A 22,809-nucleotide genomic window follows, 5' to 3' on the forward strand; every position below is an offset into this window, starting at 1 on the left:
ACAAGCAGCCCTGTCTCAACAACTAGTAAGCAACTATTAAATCAACTCCAAGAAGCACTTTTGATTTAGTGCCAATGCTATTTATACTGTGAAAAAGCAGAGGAAAAGTAATGTAAAAGATGAAATACTGAGTATATACAAATATAAGATCTGGCTTTTATTTTCCCCAGTTATCGTGTGACTCTTGGTTACTAATCACAACACCACATGGCACACACATATACCAGCCCCCACACACAAACACGACACACACAGACTGCCTTGCTTACACTTTCCATAAAACGGAAACAGGTTGTTCTGCGAAACATGCATGTGGATATAATTTGTGAACAGTAGAGCAAAATGAATATGTAAGGCATTATTTATAATTAAGGTCAGGCCTGATTGCTAACAAACTGCGAATCCATTGGTAATTTTGCTCTCTTGATTCTAGAAGTATTTTAGACTGGTACAACAAAAACAATAGAATTTTACAGAAGGCTTATGTAGCTTTAGAGATACAAGGCAATTTCACTTGGAAAATATGAAGATGAAAAATAAGTTTTTAAAATAACATTTATTTTTCAATTATTCCCTTGATATCAGTGAAATTATTTCTAATGATTGCTCTTTTATTTCAGATTGAAGGCTTATAAAGCATCACAGCACCCTGTAAACCATGGGTCAACAAACTTTCGCTTCAGGGTTAGGTAGTAAACATTTTAGGTTGTGGGATCAGAGTCTGTTACAACTATTCAACATCAGTGCTATGTACAAATGCACAGGGATGGCTGTGCTCCAATAAAATTTTATTTACAAAAGCAGGCAGTTGCATTTGGCCTGGAGGCCATGGTCTGTCATTTATGCTCAATGAATGAGAAAAAGTCTTAACATATTGAGAAAAATTCCAGCACAATAAGACATTTTCATGATGTTTTATTACAATTGACTATGGAATCAGTCAACCTAAATTTCACCCATTGCTTCTCAAATCAAAGTTTTAATTTTTCTTTTCCATCAGCCTAAACCTCTATTACTAAATTTAATTGAATGAGAATTCTTAAATCTAGTAGGTACATCATAATAAATTCTAAAAATTAAGATAAAATTGACTTTTGAATTTATTAAATTTTATTAACTTACCAGATTTGAACTGTTTTTTAATTAAAAAGTTATACGGAATAAAAAAACAATGTGAAACACAAATCGATCAGTACTCTGTGTGTTTCTGTGTGCGTATGGACAAGATTTCCCTCATGGTCAAATATCACGGTTATAAATAAGGCAGTTGCATGCGAGCTAAGTCGCTTTAGTCATGTTCAACTCTTTGTGACCCCATGGGCTGTAGCCTGCCAGGCTCCTTTGTCTATGGGGATTCTCCAGGCAAGAATACTGGAGTGAGTCACCTCCAGGGGATCTTCCCGACCCAGGGATCCAACCTGTGTGTCCTGTAGCTCCTGCATTGTAGGCAGATTCTTTACCACTGAGCCACTGCTGCTGCTGCTGCTGCTGCTAAGTCACGTCAGTTGTGTCAGACTCTGTGCGACCCCATAGATGGCAGCCCACCAGGCTCCCCTGTCCCTGGGATTCTCCAGGCAAGAACACTGGAGTGGGTTGCCATTTCCTTCTCCAATGCATGAAAGTGAAAAGTGAAAGTGAAGTCGCTCAGTCATGTCCGACTCTTCGAAACCCCATGGACTGCAGCCTACCAGGCTCCTCTGTCCATGGGATTTTCCATGAAAGAGTACTGGAGTGGGGTGCCATTGCCTTCTCCGCTGAGCCACTGGGGAAGCCCAAATAAGGCAGTGAGTACACAACAAAAGGGCTTCCCTAGTGGCTCAGTGGTAAAAAACCCACCTGCAATGCAGGAGCTGCAGGAGGCATGGGTTTGATTCCTGGCTCAGAAAGATCCTCTGGAACAGGGCATGGCAACCCACTGGAGTATCCTTGCCTGGAGAATCCCATGGACAGAGGAGCCTGGTGGCCTACAATCCATAGGGTGGCAAAGAGTTGGCCATGACTAAAGCGACTTTGCACACATGCACACACACAACAAAAGTGAAAATAGATGAACAAAGAAGAAGTTGCCAGATTAGTGGAAGACAGGCTGGGAAATACACTAAGGAAGAGTTAAGCATAATGTGTCCTCACACAGTGAATTTTGAAGTGTTTATGATGCCTTCAGGGAAGATTCAGGATGGTTCTTGTATGGAAATTTGGAAGTTCACACTGATAAGTGTCCTCAAGTTGAGGATTAACATCAAATGTACCTTTTTTAATGTGATTCTTCACTGACACAGATGCATGTATGGGAGAAGGAGGGATTCCCTGGTGGTTCAGACAGTAAAGAATCTACCCCCAGTGCGGGAGACCTGGGTTCGATCCCTGGGTTGGGAAGATGTTCTGGAGGAGGGCATGGCAACCCACTCTAGTGTTCTTGCCTGGAGAATCCCCATGGACAGAGGAGCCTGGTGGGCTACAGTCCATGGGGTTGCAAACAGTCAGACACGACTGAGCGAATAAGCGCACACAACACATAGGACAAGGCAGAGGACACCAGAGAAAGAGGAAGCTAAGAGAAGGCAAAGAATTCTCTGTAGCAGAAGAGAGCTGGATGGCGGGGGGCGGGGGGGGGGGGCGGTGTGTGGCGGAGGCGGGGGGGTGTGTGTGGCGGGGGGGGGGTGGCGGGGTGGCGATTTCTGCAAATAGAATTGCTAGGGTACTTGGAGTCTTGTCCCACCTTCTCATGGGAGAGGGAATGCGGTAGACTTGTATCTCATTTTAAGCCATGTGATGGCAGCTTCAAAAGATTTGCTCTTATTTTGGCATGTCCCTTAGAGTTTGTCCTTTAGTGTTTGGGGGACATAAAAAATGTGCTGATTCCTGCCCAGGGAATTTTCAAATGAGAGTTTGTGAGTGGTGCTCCCCCTGCTGGTGGCAATATAAAGAAACAGGTCTGCTTTAAGAAAATGGATTGCAATTTTGAATTGGAGGAAATACGAATTTCCTGGAGAATAAACGCGGACCTGCAGAAAAGAAGCCATTTTAAGAGAGATTTTGCCTAAAGCATCTCAGAATAATAAAATAATCCCAAAGAGGTGTGGATTTCTGAAAACCTAGGTCTGAGAGAAGGGTCATAGATAAATTTATTACTAGCACCTAACATACCTATATTGCTGGGGAGAAAAAAGAATTAAGGAACTGAGAAATGTTGCAAAAATGCAACTGTGAGTAAAATGAAGTATTAATTAAAAGCAATATATTTATTCTTGTGTTTTATAATTCTAAATATATAAAGGATCCAAAACAAAACAATACTCTCAAGAATAAATTTTTGTCCCAAGGATGCCCACCTACAACCATCTAACTAATTAAATTTTCTTTATTTGAGTTTTCTTATATTAGAAATGGCTTTTCTTTCACTTATGGAATATGTATACCTTGTCATCAAGGTATAATGGCTGATGTGCTTTTATTCTTTGAAGCATTCTCCTTACATTTCATTTAGAAACATGGCACCATTTTAGCATTTGTTTCCAAATAAAATCTTAAACAAATATAATTTAATTAGAATTTGTCATATTCAAAGTTATTGGACTTGGTAGATTCAGTTATGAAATATTCAATGAAAGTTTACCTTAAAAACATTTAAAATATACGTACTGAAAAATACATGAGAATAAACAGAACAAGAACAATTACTGCATAAATTTTATGTACTTACCATAGATGACAATATCCATTCTTGGGTGCTCTCATAATAGCTTTTTCACCTAATGTCTTTCCTGAAAGATAAACGTACTTACAGTTTGGTACCTTCATGTGAGTTGGCCGGAGGTAAATTATTGAATTAAGTCAGTAGTTCCCAAAAGTATGGTCCCAATACCAGAAGGCATTACCTAGAATCTTGTTAGAAAAGCAAATTTGGGGCCACATGGAAGACTTGCTTGATCATAACCTCTGAGACACAGCTATCTGCATTAACCGGCCTTTAGCGGTTCTGATGCACATTCAAGCCTAGACTCACTGGACTAAGTGAGTTAACCAAACGCAAAAGAAGTCATTCTATCATTATTAATAGACATTGCTTTATAATTAACTCAACCAACATTTACTGAGTATTTTCTAAATGACATATTGTGTGAGCCCCTGGGAATAAAAAGTCAAATAAAACACAATTCTTGACCTCTAAGAATTCACTGTTCAGTAGGCAGCAGGTATATAAACAAAAAAATTATGTATAAAGATAAATACAAGGTTAAAAAGAGCATAGCAGAGAATGGAGAGAGCAACTCTATCTAAAGGGGTAAGGGAAGGTGTCCCAGAGAAGCTCTTATCTAATCATTCATGATAGTGAACACACTCAGTGCATAAATAATTCCCTTAAATAATTTTACTTCATTTTAGAATAACTTTTAATAATCTGTTAATTTCTGGATAGAGGTTTGTCTAAACCACATTCTCAAAATCTTTCTCAAAAAGCTGCTGTTTTATTTTATACACTCTCCTTTTCTCTGCTCTAATTTTCTTTTGCTTGAAGAGCAATGATGTGATCCAGTGATCTGAAAAATGCTCTTCTAAATAAGTAGTTTAGATAATCTTTATAAATAAAGATCTTTTATTCTAAAATCATTCTATTTGTTAAGGTGGTATTCTATAGCTCTCTCCATTAAGAGAACTACGCAGTGTAGAAATCTACATAAATTGGAAAAAATTAAAAAGCAGTCTTTTAAAATGACAACTGATATTACATTGTGGGCATATATTAGAAGAGTTAATAATTTGATAATGAGTGCTTGAAAACATAAATATTTTTAATGTAAAAACATTAAAAACGAAATCAACATCTTACCTACATTACCAAGTGAACAAAAATAGCTTTGAGGGCACTGCCGTAAGCCTAAAATAGAGGCGATTCCATCGCTCTGAGAATGTAAAAGGGAGCCGGGTAGTATACATACTGGTTTTGTACCCTCACTGATGCAGCTTCAGCCTGAAAAGAAACCTATTTCCCTTAAAAAATTTATTTTGTGGTCTATTTGTGTCCATCATTTAATCCTGAAAGTTACAAATGTGTTCTTTTAGATATGATTCATATTTGATTTGCAAGACAAGTGTGATCAGTCATAGGACTTCAACAGATGTACTGCAGAAATGGGACACCACAGTTAGCAGGTTAGGAAAGAATTTTGTACTCTCTAGGGATCCAATCTTCCCTCCACATAACAAGTTCAAATATACTGTCATGAGGAGGAAGAGTCTGCAAACTCTTCCTCCTTCATACTGAGTGCCCATGCCCTTCAACTCCAAGTCTCCAATTTCCTGGCTCCTGGGTTCTCTGCCAGGCGGTTATTACCTATGCACTGAATTACAATTGCCTGTCTCTGTATTGATCTTGTCAAATCATTTGCATTCTGGCTGTTATTCTTTTGTTGTTACTTTAGAAAACAGGATGATATAATGAACAATCATGGACTCATCACTCTGCTTAAACAATTGTCAACTCAAGACTTATCTTGTTTTACTGAGATAAATTTTGAAAAAAACATTAAAGTCTGAGTAGTTATTTCTTTGTGGTACCTGGAGTTCTATGTTATAGGAAGTAAGAAGGGTTATTTTAATTTTGGTGAAAGACTACTATTATTATTGCTTCTCAAATTATTACCACTTAATGTATCATCTTCCTATGATTTTATAAATTTTGAAAGCTGGAATTTGAGTTTTTCAGTTGCCTATTCTAATATGCTCAAATATTTTTAGAGACCATATGCTGCTGCTGCTGCTGCTAAGTGGCTTCAGTGGTGTCCGACTCTGTGCGACCCCACAGATGGCAGCCCAGACAGGCTCCCTCGTCTCTGAAATTCTCCCGGCAAGAACACTGGAGTGGGTTGCCATTTCCTTCTTCAATGCATGAAAGTGAAAAGTGAAAGTGAAGTTGCTCAGTCGTGTCCAACTCTTTGCGACCCCATGGACTGCAGCCTACCAGGATCCTCTGTCCATGGGATTTTCCAGGCAAGAACACTGGAGTGGGGTGCCACTGCCTTCTCCAGTGCATGAAAGTGGAAAGTGAAAGTGAAGTCGCTCAGTTGTGTCCGACTCCTAGCGACCCCATGGACTGCAGCCTACCAGGCTCCTCCGTCCATGGGATTTTCCAGGCAAGAGTACTGGAGTGGGGTGCCATTGCCTTCTCCGTTAGAGACCATATACTTTTATCTAAAAATTCATTCATGGTTTACTATAATAATGATTACTACCTGAGAATAATTAATATTCACAAAATACTTACCAATATTAGCATAATGCTTCTTTTCTTGTGTATTTGTAGATAGCTCATACATGTCACCATAAGCACGAGCAAATCGCCAAATAAACTCTATTTCATCTCTAAACTGAACACACAGAACTGCCCATTAGATAAACTTAGTAATGTGACTAAACTACTGCAACATTTTAAAAAATTAGGTAGCTAAACTGGTACTTAGAAATGACTGTATTCATGTGCATATCACACTTTAAATTCAAATATTCATGGCTATAAAATGTGATCTAAGGTAGTTTACATTTGGGTCTTAGAAACCAATGAATATTATGCAGACACCAGCTCCACACCTATGAAGAGAAAACTGACGGGTGTTAGAACTTATAAATTCTCTCTGGGTGGTAGCATCCTCTCCTTGCTTTCCTTTCTAACTTATCTACTATCAATATGATGCCTCAATGGGCATTTCAGATAATATCTGTAAGTTATTAGAGAGTATATATATTCAAAAGAGCAATCACATTTTTTTTTACCTAAATTACCTAAAGCACAACTCTAGAAATTTAAAAACTTTGAGTTCGTGTGTTTAGAGTTTCTAAATCCTCAAAAGTTAGCCTTAAATTTCTCATGGGAAAGAAGATTTACTGATCTTTGTGATACTGCAAAATCCTTTTTTTCCCTTTGGTGGTGGTGGTGGTGGGAAGGATGAGCTTTGTCAATTCAGTCCAACATTAAACACTGAAAAATGATTACCAGTAGAAATACAGTAAAATACTAATGGCTGTTATATTAATAACTGAAAGATAGTGAGACTAAAGTGTAGCTTTTCCTCCCTCGAGAAGCAGTATGTCTTGTCCTTTATCTGTTATACAATATTTAAGAAATACATCAAATTGATAAAATCAATGTCAATCTGTATAATCAACCAGATCTCTGGTTCTCATTTTTATGACCTTTGAGCCTAATAAACCCTTTGTTGTTGTTGTCGTGTCTGACTTCAGGTTAACCCTTTGCTACTCCACGGGACTGCAGCACGCCAGGTTCCTCTGTTCTCTACTATCTCCAGGAATTTGCACAAATTCATGTCCATTGTGTCGATGATGCCATCCAACCATCTCATCCTCTGTTGCCCTCTTCTCCTCCTTCCTTCAATCTTTTCCAATATCAGGGTTTTTTCCAATGAGTCAGCTTTTCCCATTAGGTAGCCAAAATACATATTGGAGCTTCAGCTTCAGCATCAGTCCTTCCAATGAATATTCAGGGTTGATTTACTTAAGGATTGACTGATTTGATCTCCTTGCTGTCCAAAGGACTCTCAAGAGTTTTCCTGAGCACCACAAGTTTGAAAGCATCAGTTCCTCGATGTTCAGTTTTCTTTATAGCCCAACTCTCACATCTATACATGACTACTGTAAAAACAATAGTTTTGACTATATGGACTTTTGTCAGCAAAGTGATGTCTCAGCTTTTTAATATGCTGGCTAGGTTTGTCATACCTTTTCCTCCAAGGAGCAAGCGTCTTTCAATTTCATGATCTGTCACTGTTTCCACTTTTTCCCCATCTATATGCCACGAAGGGATGGGACTGGATGCCATGATCTTAGTTTTTTGAATAAACTTTTTTATTTACTTTCAAAAAATTTTTAGTAATATTATAAAAAAAATTTACACCAGTCATTTAGCTTTTGTAAACTGTGACACAATTGCTGTGGTCATAACATGAATGGAAAAGTAGATTAAATAAAAATTAAAACTATACAAACAGGTTATTATCACATATATCTTACCTTTTCTTTGTGGTCACAAAGCAGCTCAAAACTCTCCACTTTTCTGGACTCATTCACTCGTAAATTATCAGCCCTCTGAATAAGGGCATCTAAATTTAATTCCTCCACATGAGTGTTAAACTCCTTAGGGACTGGAAAACTCTGTTCTTCGGTGTCAGTATTAGCTGTAACATACCTAAAATTGCAGAAATAATCATCAACTCTCTGGAAAGTTATACTCTAATGGCCAGAGAGATCCTTTTAAAATGTAAGTCAAATCATTCTACTCTTAGGCTTGAAATCCTGCAATGGTACCTTTCACTCAGAGAAAGCTCATGTACTAATCCTTGGAGGAGGGCATGGCAACCCACCCCAGTATTCTTGCCTGGAGAATCCTCATGGACAGAGCAGCCCATACAGGCTGTGGGGGCACAAAGAGTCAGACACGACTGAGCGACTAAGCACATTGCCTAATAACCATCTGCGAAACTAGATGAGATTTGCCTCCCACCTCAATCGACTCTCTGACCTTGTTTCCCAGCATGTTTCTCATTCAGTCAATTGCATGCTGGCTGCCCAGCTACTCCTTAAACAAGCCAGGACACTCCTACATCAAGACCTTTGCTTTCTGTTCCCTCTGATGGGATGGCTCTTCCTTCAGTGCTGTGCTGCACTTAGTCACTCGGTGGTGTCCAACTCTTCGCAACCCCATGGGCAGTAGCCCACCAGGCTCCTCTGTCCAAGGGGATTCTCCAGGCAAGAATACTGGAGTGGGTTAGCATGACCTTCTCCAGGGAATCTCCTAACCCAGGGATCAAACCCAGGCCTCCCGCATTGCAGGCGGATTCTTTACCATCTGAGCCATAACTCACACCCTCACCTCCTTCAAGTCTCTGTTGAACGTCGTCATCTCAATATAGCCAATCCAGACTCCTTTATTTAATGTTGCAACCACCACTTCCCAACACACATGCATTTCCTTCACCAATCTCCCTTATCCTGCTTGACTTTGTTTTTTCTGTAGTACATACTGTCTTCTGATACACTGTATATTCTACTAACCTACTACATGCGTTATTTTTTTCAGGATCTCTCCACTAGAATGCATGCTCCCTCAGAACATGATCCCTAAAACAATTCTTTGTTTTATTAACTGTTGTCATCAAGTGCCTAGAACAGCACCTGACACATAGTGGATACTCACTGGATACTGCTGAACAAATGATATAGAGTTGTAGGAACTCGGAGGCAGTCAGGTATATATATAAATTAAATATATATATACTCATGTATTTATATATACATATGTATATACGTACATATATTCACACACACACACACATATATATATAAATTTGTGGTTCAAGATGATATTTTAACCCTTAGCTTAGTTGTTAAAAATTCATGCTACCTCCCACATTTCCTTTTTGGTGGCATATAATGCAACAATTAATTTTCATTTATTCACACATTCACATTTGTTCTAAAAAAGATCTTAAGGAAGTATATAAGGATATATAACACAGAAGAGAATGAGTTAGAAGTGGTGAGAAAAGATAAAAACAAAGTCAAATGTGAATAAGGCCAATAAAAAAGTACATATACTTTAGATACCTTTATCCTTGCTAAAAGGCACATAAATGTGATTTTACATCTAATAGCTGAAGCAGTCACAGTCTCCAGCAGATACTAACAAAGAGAAAGGAAGCAAGTTCTTGAGAGAAGTACACCTATTTTCAATACTGACAAATAAATTTCCATCAAAGTCCTTATAAAGAAGACACTACCTGTGGCGGATTCATTTTGATATTTGGCAAAACTAATACAATTATGTAAAGTTTAAAAATAAAATAAAATTAAAAAAAAAGAAGAAGACACTATATAAATGATACTCAACTTCTTTAACAACATTATTAATGGCAACTTCATTCTTCTAATTGCTCAAACCAAAAATTTAGAATCATCCTTGACTTGTCTCTCCTAAGCAACATTCAGAAATGTCTGTTGTTTCCATCTTCAAAATATATCTAGGATCTAGCTACCTCTCACCACCTTTGCCCACTACTCCCCTGTCTAGACCACCACCAGGTTACCTGTATTAATGCAAACCTATCATGTCTCCCTGCTTTAGTCCTTGACCATTATAGTTTATTCTCAACATAGGAGCCAGAATGGTCCTCTAAAAAGCTGAATCAGATCATGTAACCCTTTCCTCAAAACCCTCCAATGGATGACAAAATCACAGTAAGAATGTTAAGTCCTTAGAGTTATCTATAGGATCCTTTATAATTGAGTCTAATACCTCTGACCTCATCCCCTATCACTCTCCTGCTTGATCAGCACTCCAGGAACAATGGCTTCCTTCCTGCTTTAATATCTTTGTGTTTGCTGGTCTTTCTGCCTGGTATGTTCCCCACTGAGTATCTATGTTAATTTACCTCCTCACCTGTTTCACAACCTTTTATCAAACATAATCTTTACATTATGGCAGATGCTGTGGTTACCTACATAGTATACATTAAGAAACCTACAAATTGTGGGACTAACAGAGTTTAGCAAGTTGGCTGCATATAATACTAAAATATGAGTCAGTTTCATTTCTAATATATTAGCAGCAAAAGCCTAAAAAACAAAATTAAATAAAATATTTCACTTATGATGATCTCAGAGAATGTCAGACACCCAGGAATAAACTTAATAAAACATGTGAAAATTCTATGGAGAAGATTATAAAAGATATATAAAAAACTGTTTATAAAAGAACCTAAATTCATGAAAATATCATGTTCATGGCTACAAACAACTGATATTATAAATGAATGAATTCTCTCTAGATTACAGATTCAGTGTAACTCCAATTTATAAACCTAAGAAGAAATTTCATACAATTTAATGAAATGATTCTAAAAGTTACAAGAAAAGGCAAACAGCCTAGAATAGTCAAAGCACTGTTAAGAAAGAGAACAGGAAGAGAAGACTTACCTCGCCAGATATTAGACCTATCTTGCAGCTAAAATAATTAAAGACAGATTGCAACTGGTAAAAGGATGGATGAGTAACTGAAAACAGAACAGAGTCAAGAAACAACCCCATACGCAAATGAAAAGTGTGCTACGAGACAGACACGGCATGTCAGATTAGTCTTGCTTCAGCAGGTGGTTTCGCAGATGCTTATTATATTGTTTACAATAGCAAACTAAATAAATGAGTAAAAGGGGCACATGCATGGACATTAATCAGAGTGTGCATAAACTAAAGACAGTTTTTAGTACAATTCTATGCACCTGAGATACAGTAAGAAAATAATGACCAAAAGAAAGTAACTAGTTTAATATCAGACACTATTATTTAAACTAAAACCCACCAAACAGTACCCTTTAGAAGGGTGAATTTTATGTTATACGAATAATATCTCAATAGAGATGCTTTTTCTATAAGAAAAAATTGAATATTCTATAGCCATTAAATCAATTAAATCAGAACTTGTATGTCTATTCTAATAGAGAGAGAGGGAAAACACAGAATAGCTATATAGAGAGTTCTATCAATATATGCAAAGAATTAAATTTATTCAAATTCTAAGGAATTAAAAAAGAGGAAACATTACTTACATCATTTATGAAGCTAGTAAAATTAATGCCAAAACCAAATAAGTATAGTAAAATAAGAAATAAAAATTATAGGCCAATTTCACATATAAATTTTGATACAAAAATGCTCCAGAATATCAACCAAAAAATTTCAACACATGTGAGAGAATGCATCATAACCAAATTGAGTTTATCTCATGAATTACAAGCACAGTTAACATTAGAAAATTTCTCTTAGTATAACAGATAAAATGAGGAAAACTATATGATCTTTATAGTGGTCACCAAAATTTTTTTTTCAATAAATTCAAGACCATTTCAAGATTTCAAGACAAAAGAAATACCAAACCCATAAACAAGGAACAGAACTTCTTATAACAAAATATAAACCCCAAACCATGATACAGTTCACATATAATGATGAAACTTTATAAGCATTATCTTTAAAATCAGAAATAGAGAAGGATATCCAATATTGTTGCTTCTATTTAACAGAGCACTGCAGGTTCTGTTAGCACAATATTAAAAGAAAAACAAAAAATATATAAGAATTGGGAAATAAGAAACAGAACTGGTATTATTTGAAGATTGTTCAATAAAAAGAAAACCTAGCTCCCTTCACCCAGCAAGAACACCGCAAGAAGCTGTCTGTGAACCAGAAAGTAGGTTTCCACCAGATACTGAATCTGCCGTAACCTTGATCATGAGCTTTCCAGCCTCCAGAACTGTGAAAAAGAAATTTATGTTGTTTATAAGCCACCCATTCTATGGTACTTGTAGCAGCTCAAATGGACAGACAGTATTCAGTATTTAAATTGAAAGAAAATCTAACAGAATTTATAGATGAGTAAATAAAACTAACATATATGATCAATTATCCCCATGGACAGAGGAGCCTAGCAAGCTACAGTCCATGGGATAGCAAAGAATCAGACATGACTGAGTGACTAAGCACACAGATTCCTATAGAACAAGTTACAAAATGTAATTTTATAAAATATAGCCTTTATATACTATAGGACTATATACAGGAAAAATATACAGTAGCCAGAAAAAAATTCCACAAGAAGTTTGTAAGATTTTTCTATAGAAAATTATAAAATATCATCAGAGAACATTAAAACGTGTTTAAATAGATGGGAAAAGATGTCATATCCACTGACAGAAAAACTTAACTTTAAACCAATTTCATATGGTACCAAATTAATCTATAGTTTTAACATAATTCCAGTCAAAACCACAATGGTATTTTCCTATGGAACTTACCTGACTCTAAACTTAATATGGAAGCACAAGTGTAAAAAGAACCAAACCATTACTCAAGGAAATAGACAGACTCAATGCAATCCCTATCAAATTACCAATGACACTTTTTACAGAACCAGAAAAAAAAAATTATAAAATTTGCATATAAACACAAAAAACTCCCAATAGCTCAACCAATCTTGAGAAAGAAGAATGAAGCTAGAGGGATCAGGCATCCTGACTTCAGAGTACACTACAAAGCTACAGTAATCAAAACAGTGTGTTACTGGCACAGAAATAGACATACAAATCAATGGAACAGAACAGAAAGCCCAGAAATAAGCCACGCACTTATGGCCAATTAATTTACAATGGAGGCAAGAATATAAAATGGACAATAACCAGTCTCTTTAATAAGTAGTGCTAGGAAAACTGGACAGTTACATGTAAAAGAATGAAGTTAGAACATTCTCTAACACCACATACAAAAATTAACTCAGAATGGATTAAAGACTTAAATGTAAGACCAGATACTATAAAATTCCTAAAAGAAAACATAGGCAGAACACTCTTTGACATAAATTGCAGCAATATTTTTGGGGGGGATGTATCTCCTAAAGTAATCGAAACAAAAACAAAAATAAACAAATGGAACCTAATTAAACCTAAAAGCATTTGCACATCAAAGGAAACCATAAAGAAAAATGCAAAGACAACTGATGGACTGCGAGAAAAATGTTTGCAAACAGTGCTACTGACAAGGGATTAATTTCCAAAATATACAGATAGTTCATACAGCTTAACATAAAAAAATAATAAAAATGGGCAGAAGACCTAAGTAGACATTTCTCCAAAGAAGATATAGAGATGACCAACAGACACATGAAAAAATGCTCAATATCACTAATTATTAGAGAAATGCAAACCAAAACCACAATGGGATATCACCTCACACCAGTCAGAATAGCTATCATTAAAGAGTCTACAAGTAATAAATGCTGGAGAAAGTATGGAGAAAAATAAATCCTGTTGGTGGGAATGTAAATTTGTACAGCCACTATGGAGAACAGTATGGAAGTTCCTTAAAAAATTAAAAATTGAGTTACCATATGATCCTGCAATCCCACTCTTGAGCATATATATCCAGAGAAAACTCTACAGCAAAAAATCATTTTACTGTACACTTGAAACAACCACAAAATTGTAAATTGACTGTACCTCAAAAAATTTTTTTAAAGAGAAAAAAATAAGAAGAGCCAAGACAATTTTAAAGAACAGGTATCAGGACTATAATATAGAGAATAAAGCAATGATAAATCAGTCTGGTACTGGCATGACAAGAGACGAACCGGCCAAAAAAACTAAGAAAGAGAACAACTAGCCTGGTCTCTTCTCCACATTAAAAAATACCCAAGTGCAAAAAAATTGTTTTCCTACTGTGAAAAGGAATCTTCTACTTATAATTGGGCATTATTAAAAATTATAAGAAAGTTTTAAAAGCAAACTTTAAAAATGCTGCTGCTGCTGCCACTAAGTCGCTTCAGTCATGTCCGACTCTGTGCGACCCCAGAGACGCCACCCCACCAGGCTCCGCTGTCCCTGGGATTCTCCAGGCAAGAACACTGGAGTGGATTGCCATTTCCTTCTCCAATGCATGAAAGAGAAAAGTGAAAGTGAAGTCGCTTAGTCGTGTCCGACACTTCGTGACCCCATGGACTGCAGCCTACCAGGCTCCTCCGTCCATGGATTTTCCAGGCAAGAGTACTGGAGTGTGGTGCCATTGCCTTCTCCAACTTTAAAAATAGGGCCCGGGAAATAACTATGCCTGGGAAAATATACAACATACATACTGACTTTGTGTTAGAGCTTAGATTTCTACTGGGGGCAAAAAAAAAAAAAGAAAAAGCATTTCATAGGTTATCTAATGTCTAAGTCTTCCAACACTCTTTCAGCAGGCCTGGAAAAGTCTGCCCCCTAGTGTCAAATTTACTTATATCTTCTAAACATTCATCTTTTAATAGGACTTTTCTGGCTTATTTTCTGCTCCAAATTTGACTAAGAATTGTGCCATTTTATGTATCTCACTATTGTTGAACAATTGATTCCTTGCTTTAACAGCAACAATAGCATATTTGCAGGCATAGTTGTATTATTTAAAGAGAAAATGACATTATTTGCTGTGAAAATAGTGTATTTATAGAAATATATCAGTAGTGAGTTGCATCAGAATATGCAAAAACATGCCTGCCTTCAGTACTGTGGCCTCTCTCCATATCAGGCATTCTGATTTAGTTCCCTTTGCCTAACCTTACCCACACACACCTCACTGCTCCCACATTTTTTAAAAAAATACATACTAACAGAGACAGATGTCAGCAAGATGATAAACTAGGAAACTCTAGGCCCTTAGTCCACCATGGAAACACTAAACAAACAGCAACAGACAGATTGAAACAGCTTTGTGGGAGATCTAAAAAGTACTCAAGGATTTGCAGCAATCAAGAAAAACCCATATTCAAACAGCAGAAAACTTCACAGTGTTTTCACTCACCCTTGCTTCACCCTTCCCTGGTATGGCACAGCATGGCTGGGAAAAAGTCATGCACTTCTCAGCTCCTCCCTTAGGACAGAAGGAAGTGAATGCATCTTGTTTGTAATGTTCTGGCATGTTGAGGGGCTTCCTAGAAAACTAGTTTCTGTTTAGCTTTCCTTAGAGTTCAGGCAGAAATGAAGGCATAATATGGGCATCATATTAGAGGCCAGTGAAAGCTGCGGCAATCACTGCGACATGTGAGAGCTACAGAGGGACCATGGATACCTGGGCACAAGAGATTATGGGGAGAGGAATATTATAAGACACCTAAGGTGCCAAGAAGAACAGAATGAGATTCTTATTGAAAAGATATTTTTAAATAGTTATGTATTTGGGAGAAAGTGCATACTCAGGCCCATAGAAAACTGATGCCTAGGAAAGACCTGAGAAGCCCATAAGCCTTTGTGTTGGGCTAATTAGTGGGTCTTCCCTGTATACAGCCAATCTGCAAATCTAGAATAGATGGCTATTTTTCCAAAAAGTACAATTTTCAACAAAAGATCACAAAGAATACAAAGTTCAGGGAAAGACTGCCTTTCAAATGAACAAAATAAATTTCCAGAACCGGACTCTAAAGAAATACAGCCTTTGTGCTTATCGAGACAACAATTTTTAAAACAACAGCCTTAAATATGTTCAAAGAGTTAAAGGGAAAAAATGGAGAAAGAACAAAAGGAAATTGGAAAAATAAATGAACAAAAAGAGAATAAAAAGAGAGAGCTAGAAATTATTAAAAAGAGGATCAACAGAAATTCTGGAACATAAAAAGCAATAAGAAGAAAAATCCACTAGAAAGGATCAAGAAAATACTTGAACAAGTAGAAGAAAGAAGCAGAAAATTTGAAGACAAAACACTTAAAACTATTGAGTCTGAAGAGTCAAAAAAAAAAAAAAAGAATGAAGAAATAGAGCCTAAGAGACTTTATGGAACATCATAAATCAGGCCAATATATATAAGAGTCACAGAAGGAGAAGAAAGATGCAGAGACCTTATTTTGAAGAATAACGGCCAAAAACTCCCCAAATTTGAGGAAAGACATGGATATATAAATACAAGAAGTTCGATTAACTCCAAATAGGATGAACTCAAAGAGACTCACACCGAGACACATACTCAAACTGAAGGACATTATGACAAATCATAAAAATCTTGAAATCAGCAAAAGAAAAGCAAATCATTACAAAAAAAGTGAAGTAAAGAAGTCAAGTCGCCTAGTCATGTCCGACTCTTTGTGACCCCATGGACTGTAGCCTACCAGGCTCCTCCCATGGGATTTTCCAGGCAAGAGTACAGGAGTGGGTTGCCATTTCCAAAGTGATCCTCAATAAAATTACCACCAGGTTTCTCAGAAGAAACCTTGTAGACCTAAAGACAGCAGGATGATATATTTAGAGTGCTGAAAGAAAAAAACTATCAGCCAAGAAGTATATATCCTTAAAGGAAAACTGTTCTTGAAAACATGATAGAGAAATTAAGGCATTCCCAAATAAACAAAAAAAATGAGGATGCTCATTACCTCTAGACCTGCCTTACAAGAAATGGTAAAGGGAGTTCTTCAAGTTGAAACAAAGGATACTAGGCAGTACTAACTTGAAGTCATATGATAATACAGTTTTCTGGTAACAGTAAATAAAAATGTTGTTAAATATAAAAATTAGCATTATTGTAATTCTGGTTCATAACTCCATTTTTATTCTTGTACAGTATTTAAAAAAGAAAAGCATTAATATAAAAAAAGAAAAGTATAAAAATAATGATAAATCTAGCTAACAGCTATACAACTATATAGACGTAATATGTGATATCAATAACATAAATAGGGGAGTAAAGTTGTAAAGGAGAAAGCTTTTATATACAGTTGAAGTTAAGTTGGTATCAGTTTAAAATAGATTGCTATTACTTTAGGATGTTATTCATAATGCCCATGCTAAACATACAAAAATATCTATAGAATATACACAAAAGTAAATGAGAAAGGAATAAAAAATGTATCACTATAAAAAAATTAAGTCAACACAAAAGACGGGAGTAAGGGGGGGAATGAAGGACAACAGGGTATAAGACACATGAAAACAAATAACAAAAAGGCAACTACTAGTAATTACTTTATGTAAATGGATTAAATTCTCCAGTCAAAAGACTCAGGCTGGTAGTATGGATGAAAAATCAGGATCAACTGTATGGAGTCTATAAAAGACTCATTTTAGAACTGAGGACACATATAGATAGAAAGTAAAAGGATGAGTTCTAATGAGGTGGATGAAACTGGAGCCTATTATACAGAGTGAAGTAAACCAGAAAGAAAAACATCAGGACAGTATACTAACGCATATATGTGGAATTTAGAAAGATGGTAACGATAACCTTGTATGCGAGACAGCAAAAGAGACACGGATGAATAGAACAGTCTTTTGGACTCTGTGGGAGAGGGAGGGGGGGATGATTTGGGAGAATGGCATTGAAACATGTATAATAGCATATAAGAAATGAATCGCCAGTCCAGGTTTGATGCATGATACTGGATGTTGGGGCTGGTGCACTGGGATGACCCAGAGGGATGGTACGGGGAGGGAGGTGGGAGAGGGGTTCAGGATGGGGAGCATGTGTACACCCGTTGTGGATTCGTGTTGATGTATGGCAAAAGCAATACAATATTGTAAAGTAATTAACCTCCAATTAAAATAAATTTAAATTAAAAAAAAAGAAAGTAAAAGGATGAAAAAAGATATATAATGTAAAATAATATCCAAGAGAGAACAGGGGTGGCTATATTAATATCAGATAAAATCAACTAAGTCTAAAACTTATGAGACAAAGAACAGAATTTTATAATTATAAAAGATTCAATTTAACAAGCATATATAACAACAATAAACATATATGTAATAATTAGAGCTTCTAAATATATGAAGCAAACGCTGGCATAATTGAAGTGAGAAATAGCAACATAAAAATATAAAACTCTTTAGAGAAAACATAGAGGCAAAGCTTCATGGCATTGTATTTGGCAATGATTTCTTGGATATGACATAAAAAGCACAAACAAAATAAAAAATAGATAAACAACTTCAAAATGTGTCAAAGGACACAATCAACAGTGAAAGGCAATGCACACAATGGGAGAAAATGCAAATCAAAACCATAAAGAGATACCACCTCACTCTCATTAGGATAGTTATTGTCAAAAACCAAAATAACAAGTATTGACAGGGATGTGAAGAAACTTGAGTCCTTTTGCATTCTTAGAGAAATATAAAATGGTGCAGTTACTATGGAAAAAAGTTCTTTAGAAAATTAAAATAGATTTATCATATGATCTAGTAATTCCATTTCTAGGTATAAATCAAAAGAACTGAAAGTAGGGCCTGGAGGAGATAATTTATACACCCATGTTCATAACAGCATTATTCATTATTCAAAAGGTAGAAGCAACCAAAGTAAGCGTCAACAGAGAGTGAATAAGCAAAATGTAATATATACATACAATGGAATACTATTCAGCCTTAAAAAAGGAAATGCTGACACATGCTACAATATAGATGAAACTTGAGAACATTATGCTAAGTGAAACAAGCCAATCACAAAAAGACAAATACTGTATAATTCCACTTATAGGAGGTACCTAGAGGAATCAAATTTACAGAGGCAGAGAGTTGAATAGCAGCTGTCAAGAGGCTAGGGGAAGAGAGGATTGGGAAGCTATTGCTTAATGGGTATAGAATTCCACTTTTGCAACATGACAGATAATGGTGGTTGCACAACAGTATGAATGTACTTAATGCCACCAAACTTAAAAGTGGCTACAATAATGAATTTTTTTGTGTGCATTTCACACAACAAAAAAATTAAAATAGAAAAAGTATGATACATTAAAAGGAAAAAAACATAAGAGTAAAATTATCTTAGTACAAATGATATTAACTTAGGGGGCATTTTATTATGACAAATAATTGAAAATAACTCAAATTTGTTCCATCTACAAAAACCAATTATTTTCTAAATATTTTTAATTCTTATATGACTTTCCATTTGTTATTCTGATAAACATATTTATAAACTTTATTAATAGATGGAAAAAAACTAAATATTCACTTCAAAAATAAAATTTTGGAGACATGTTTTAAAATAAAAATTTTATTAAAATTTTTTTAAAAATAAAAATTTTGGAAAAAATCTAAAAATTTTCACTTTAAAAAAGTCATAAAAATCTCTGATTTCAGAGTTTTCTGAATTCTCATATACATACACAAATGTGTATTAAAACTATTTAATTAAAATATCTGGTTTCAATAGATTGTATTTCTGACAGTATGTTTTTATTTATGATTTGATCCTTGTGTAGTATAAAAACACTGTCTATCAGTGGGATGTCTGGCATGAGAAATAGGGCTAGCAAGGCTGATATAAATAGGAATTAGTAAACTAATATAGATCTATAGGTTATATAGGAATACTATTTTAATGACTAGAGTAGAATAAAAGAGGATGTTAAACTCTCTAAGAATGTAATACATTTAGAAGACCTATTTATCAAAACCTGATGTTATTTTCAGACCACAAAAGCATTACAACAGTAACTCAGAAATCTGGGACTAGGCAATTGGTAAGCAGTAAATCTGTTAAAAGCCTGAAACAGATGAATAATCTTTGACTTCCATATTCCAATGTTAATAAACTATCTTTAAAAAATACAGAAATTAACATTAAATTTAGACTGTAATGTAGAAATCTTTTTCAGAAAATGCAGTGATTTCTACAGCCTCTATACTATGCCTGCAGGGAGAGCTTCTGGTTTGAGCTGCCCTTCCAAGAGAGGGTAAAGTCTAAGGTGACCTTATTTTAGGAATTTCATGTGTGAAGATTTGTCTTCATCTTTAAACGAGAGAGCATTGTTTCCGTCTTCAAAGGGATCTGAGGTAACTTCATTTTGAGGTAGGGCAAAGCCACTAGCATTTTTACAAAATGAAGTAAATTCAGCGTTATGGAGAACAGGGAAAGTTACACGTCGAGAGGGACGCTGTCAAACCATAGCTGGAGAAGTGTTTCTACTGTGACTTTGAGAAGTGGGATAAACAGAATTGCTCCTTAACTGGTCTCTTTCTTGAATATCATTGTCAATTCCATGTTGTTCAGAGGAATAGGAAATAATACTTGGAAGAGTAAGCATGGTTGCTGTGCTTTGATACAAGGTGGCAACAGTGTCCCGACAGGCAGAGGAATTCGCTTTTGATTTAGATTTCATAAAATATGTAGTGTCATATTCAGGAGAATAAGAGTGTATATATTTTTCAGCACCAGTAATATTCGAGTTTTTGGAAATGACTTCAACTTCGTTTGGATTAAATATGCATGAACTACTGGCATCAAAAGTACCAGCATTCTCGTAACAGGAAATTATACTTAGTTTTGGGGCAGAGAAAACACTTCTGGATCTAAAGCGAAAATGTTCTGAGGCTGACTTTAAATCACTGAAGCTTCTTTTTTCTTCAGAATCAAAGTTAGCTCTACTTTGTACAGTATGAAGGGACGTACTGCTTTTCTGAAATTTAGGAAATAAAGAATGTCTTCTTTCAAGGAAAGTTGCGTAAAAAGACACATTTGATGACGGCGAGGAAATTTTACTTCCTTTATGTGAACTGCCTTTAAGCATCGGAGTAGGACGAGCTGCTTTAAAATCAAGAAATTTTGTTGGCTGAATAACAGAAGAGGCTCCACGATGCAGGAGGTCTGAAGGAAGTTGATCTGCTGGACATTTTGGTTGGCAGTTCTGCTCCTCTTTGTAGCAACTGGAGTGAGAAAAGTGTCAAATGAGGAAAAAAGAACACGGAGCACAGGCGGAAACCTGCCAAGCGTCCTGAAGAATAATAGCTACCTTATCAATATGGAAACAGGGAATAAGAAATTAAGACAGGTGAAGTTGATGGTTACCCAGATGTACCCCCCGGAGAAGGCAATGGCACCCCACTCCAGTACTTTTGCCTGGAAAATCCCGTGGATGGAGGAGCCTGGTGGGCTGCAGTCCATGGGGTCGCTAGAGTCGGACACGACTGAGCGACTGCACTTTCACTTTTCACTTTCAGGCACTGAGAAGGAAATGGCAACCCACTCCAGTGCTCTTGCCTGGAGAATCCCAGGGACAGGGAAGCCTGGTGGGCTGCCGTCTCTGGGGTTGCACAGAGTCGGACACGACTGAAGCGACTTAGCAGCAGATGTACCCCCAAAGAATGCCTGAGTCTAAAAGATTATTTCTAACCACCTACACAGTACCTGCCCACTCTACTAAACCTTGGGAAGATAAACTGAAAGACTCAGGGTGGTAGGCAGAAAGAAAGGTCAGGGGAAAACATAACAGAGGGAACCAAAACAAAAGGGTTCCCTGTAGGTAAAGGGGGAACTTCCTGTTTTGAAAATAATTAAGTCATAATATCTGTTTGAGAGTACTGAACTAATAGTTTTGAAGGAGTTGATAAGTACAGTAAACTTATACCCCACTGGCTAATGCTATTTTAAAATATTAATCACGGATAAAGCAGAAGCTCTCTGGAGAGAATATTTCAGATAAATATCCAGATATTCAGTTACTGTGGGAATCTAAAGGAAGCATTAAAGCTTGGTTTATGAATATTTCAATGTTCTTTAGCACATGAAACATATGGAGACGTGTTTTGTTTTCTTTTTAAAGGCTTACCTTAAGCATTTTCCCATATTGAATTTAATACAAAGCAAATCTTTCCCTTCCTTTCTAAGCCATCATCTTTAGCCACAAAAATGTCCTATGTAGGTGGAACAGGTTAGATGCCGAATGCTTAAGCTGCATATAGAATTAACATGGCAATAACATAGAGTATGATGATAGCAGATTCTAGAATCTAATGACATCAGTTTAAAATAAAATTGTTCTATGGCTCATCTTTCTGAAAAACTGCAATTCATGTGACTGTGGAATGTGTATTCTAACTTCAAAGCTAAATTTATCTTGGCAATAAAGCATGGCATCCGATTACATGGGCCACATGCACAGATTATGGAGATTTGCTGTTATATTATAACCCACTTAAAGGCAAGAATAAAAAAATTATTAGAATACCGTCCTCTTCCTTTTCCACCTATGACATAAAACACTCCCTCAACAAGCTTCTCCATATCCTGTATACTGTAATATTACATCTTGTTTTTGTTCCCTTTCTAACAACTTTCTTTGGGAAACCCTTGAATAAATCCCTTTCAAAGCTCTCTAATTCTCACCATACCACTGTCAGTTTATAATCCAATTTTACCCAACATTCAAATGAATTTATCTGTTCCTGTTTCATAGTTGCTGGCAGAAGACATAGGATTCTTGCATAAGAGACAGAGGACTTTGTTACTCACAGCAA

General features: G+C 36.2%; 1 protein-coding gene across 13 annotated transcripts in view; it reads right to left on the reverse strand.

Annotated features, from left to right (window-relative positions):
• Positions 1–22,809, reverse strand: part of RMDN2 (regulator of microtubule dynamics 2) — a 98,809-nt gene that overhangs the window by 65,527 nt on the left and 10,473 nt on the right. For 12 of the 13 annotated variants that reach the window (XM_086327411.1, XM_086327406.1, XM_086327415.1 and 9 more), the window contains 3 exons: positions 8,026–8,200; positions 6,266–6,368; positions 3,704–3,764 (listed from right to left, as the gene is read on the reverse strand). In XM_086327411.1, the coding sequence (XP_086183537.1) occupies positions 3,704–3,764; positions 6,266–6,368; positions 8,026–8,200 (339 nt within the window). Of the gene's footprint in view, positions 1–3,703; positions 3,765–6,265; positions 6,369–8,025; positions 8,201–20,523; positions 21,220–22,809 lie in introns of all 13 variants that reach the window. The other variant, XM_086327417.1, reaches the window with a different exon arrangement.

Source organism: Bos grunniens, chromosome 11, assembly GCF_055505025.1.
Source record: "Bos grunniens cultivar Pamir isolate PY7600 chromosome 11, Bosgru_T2T1.0, whole genome shotgun sequence".
Classification (NCBI taxonomy): Eukaryota; Metazoa; Chordata; class Mammalia; order Artiodactyla; family Bovidae; genus Bos; species Bos grunniens.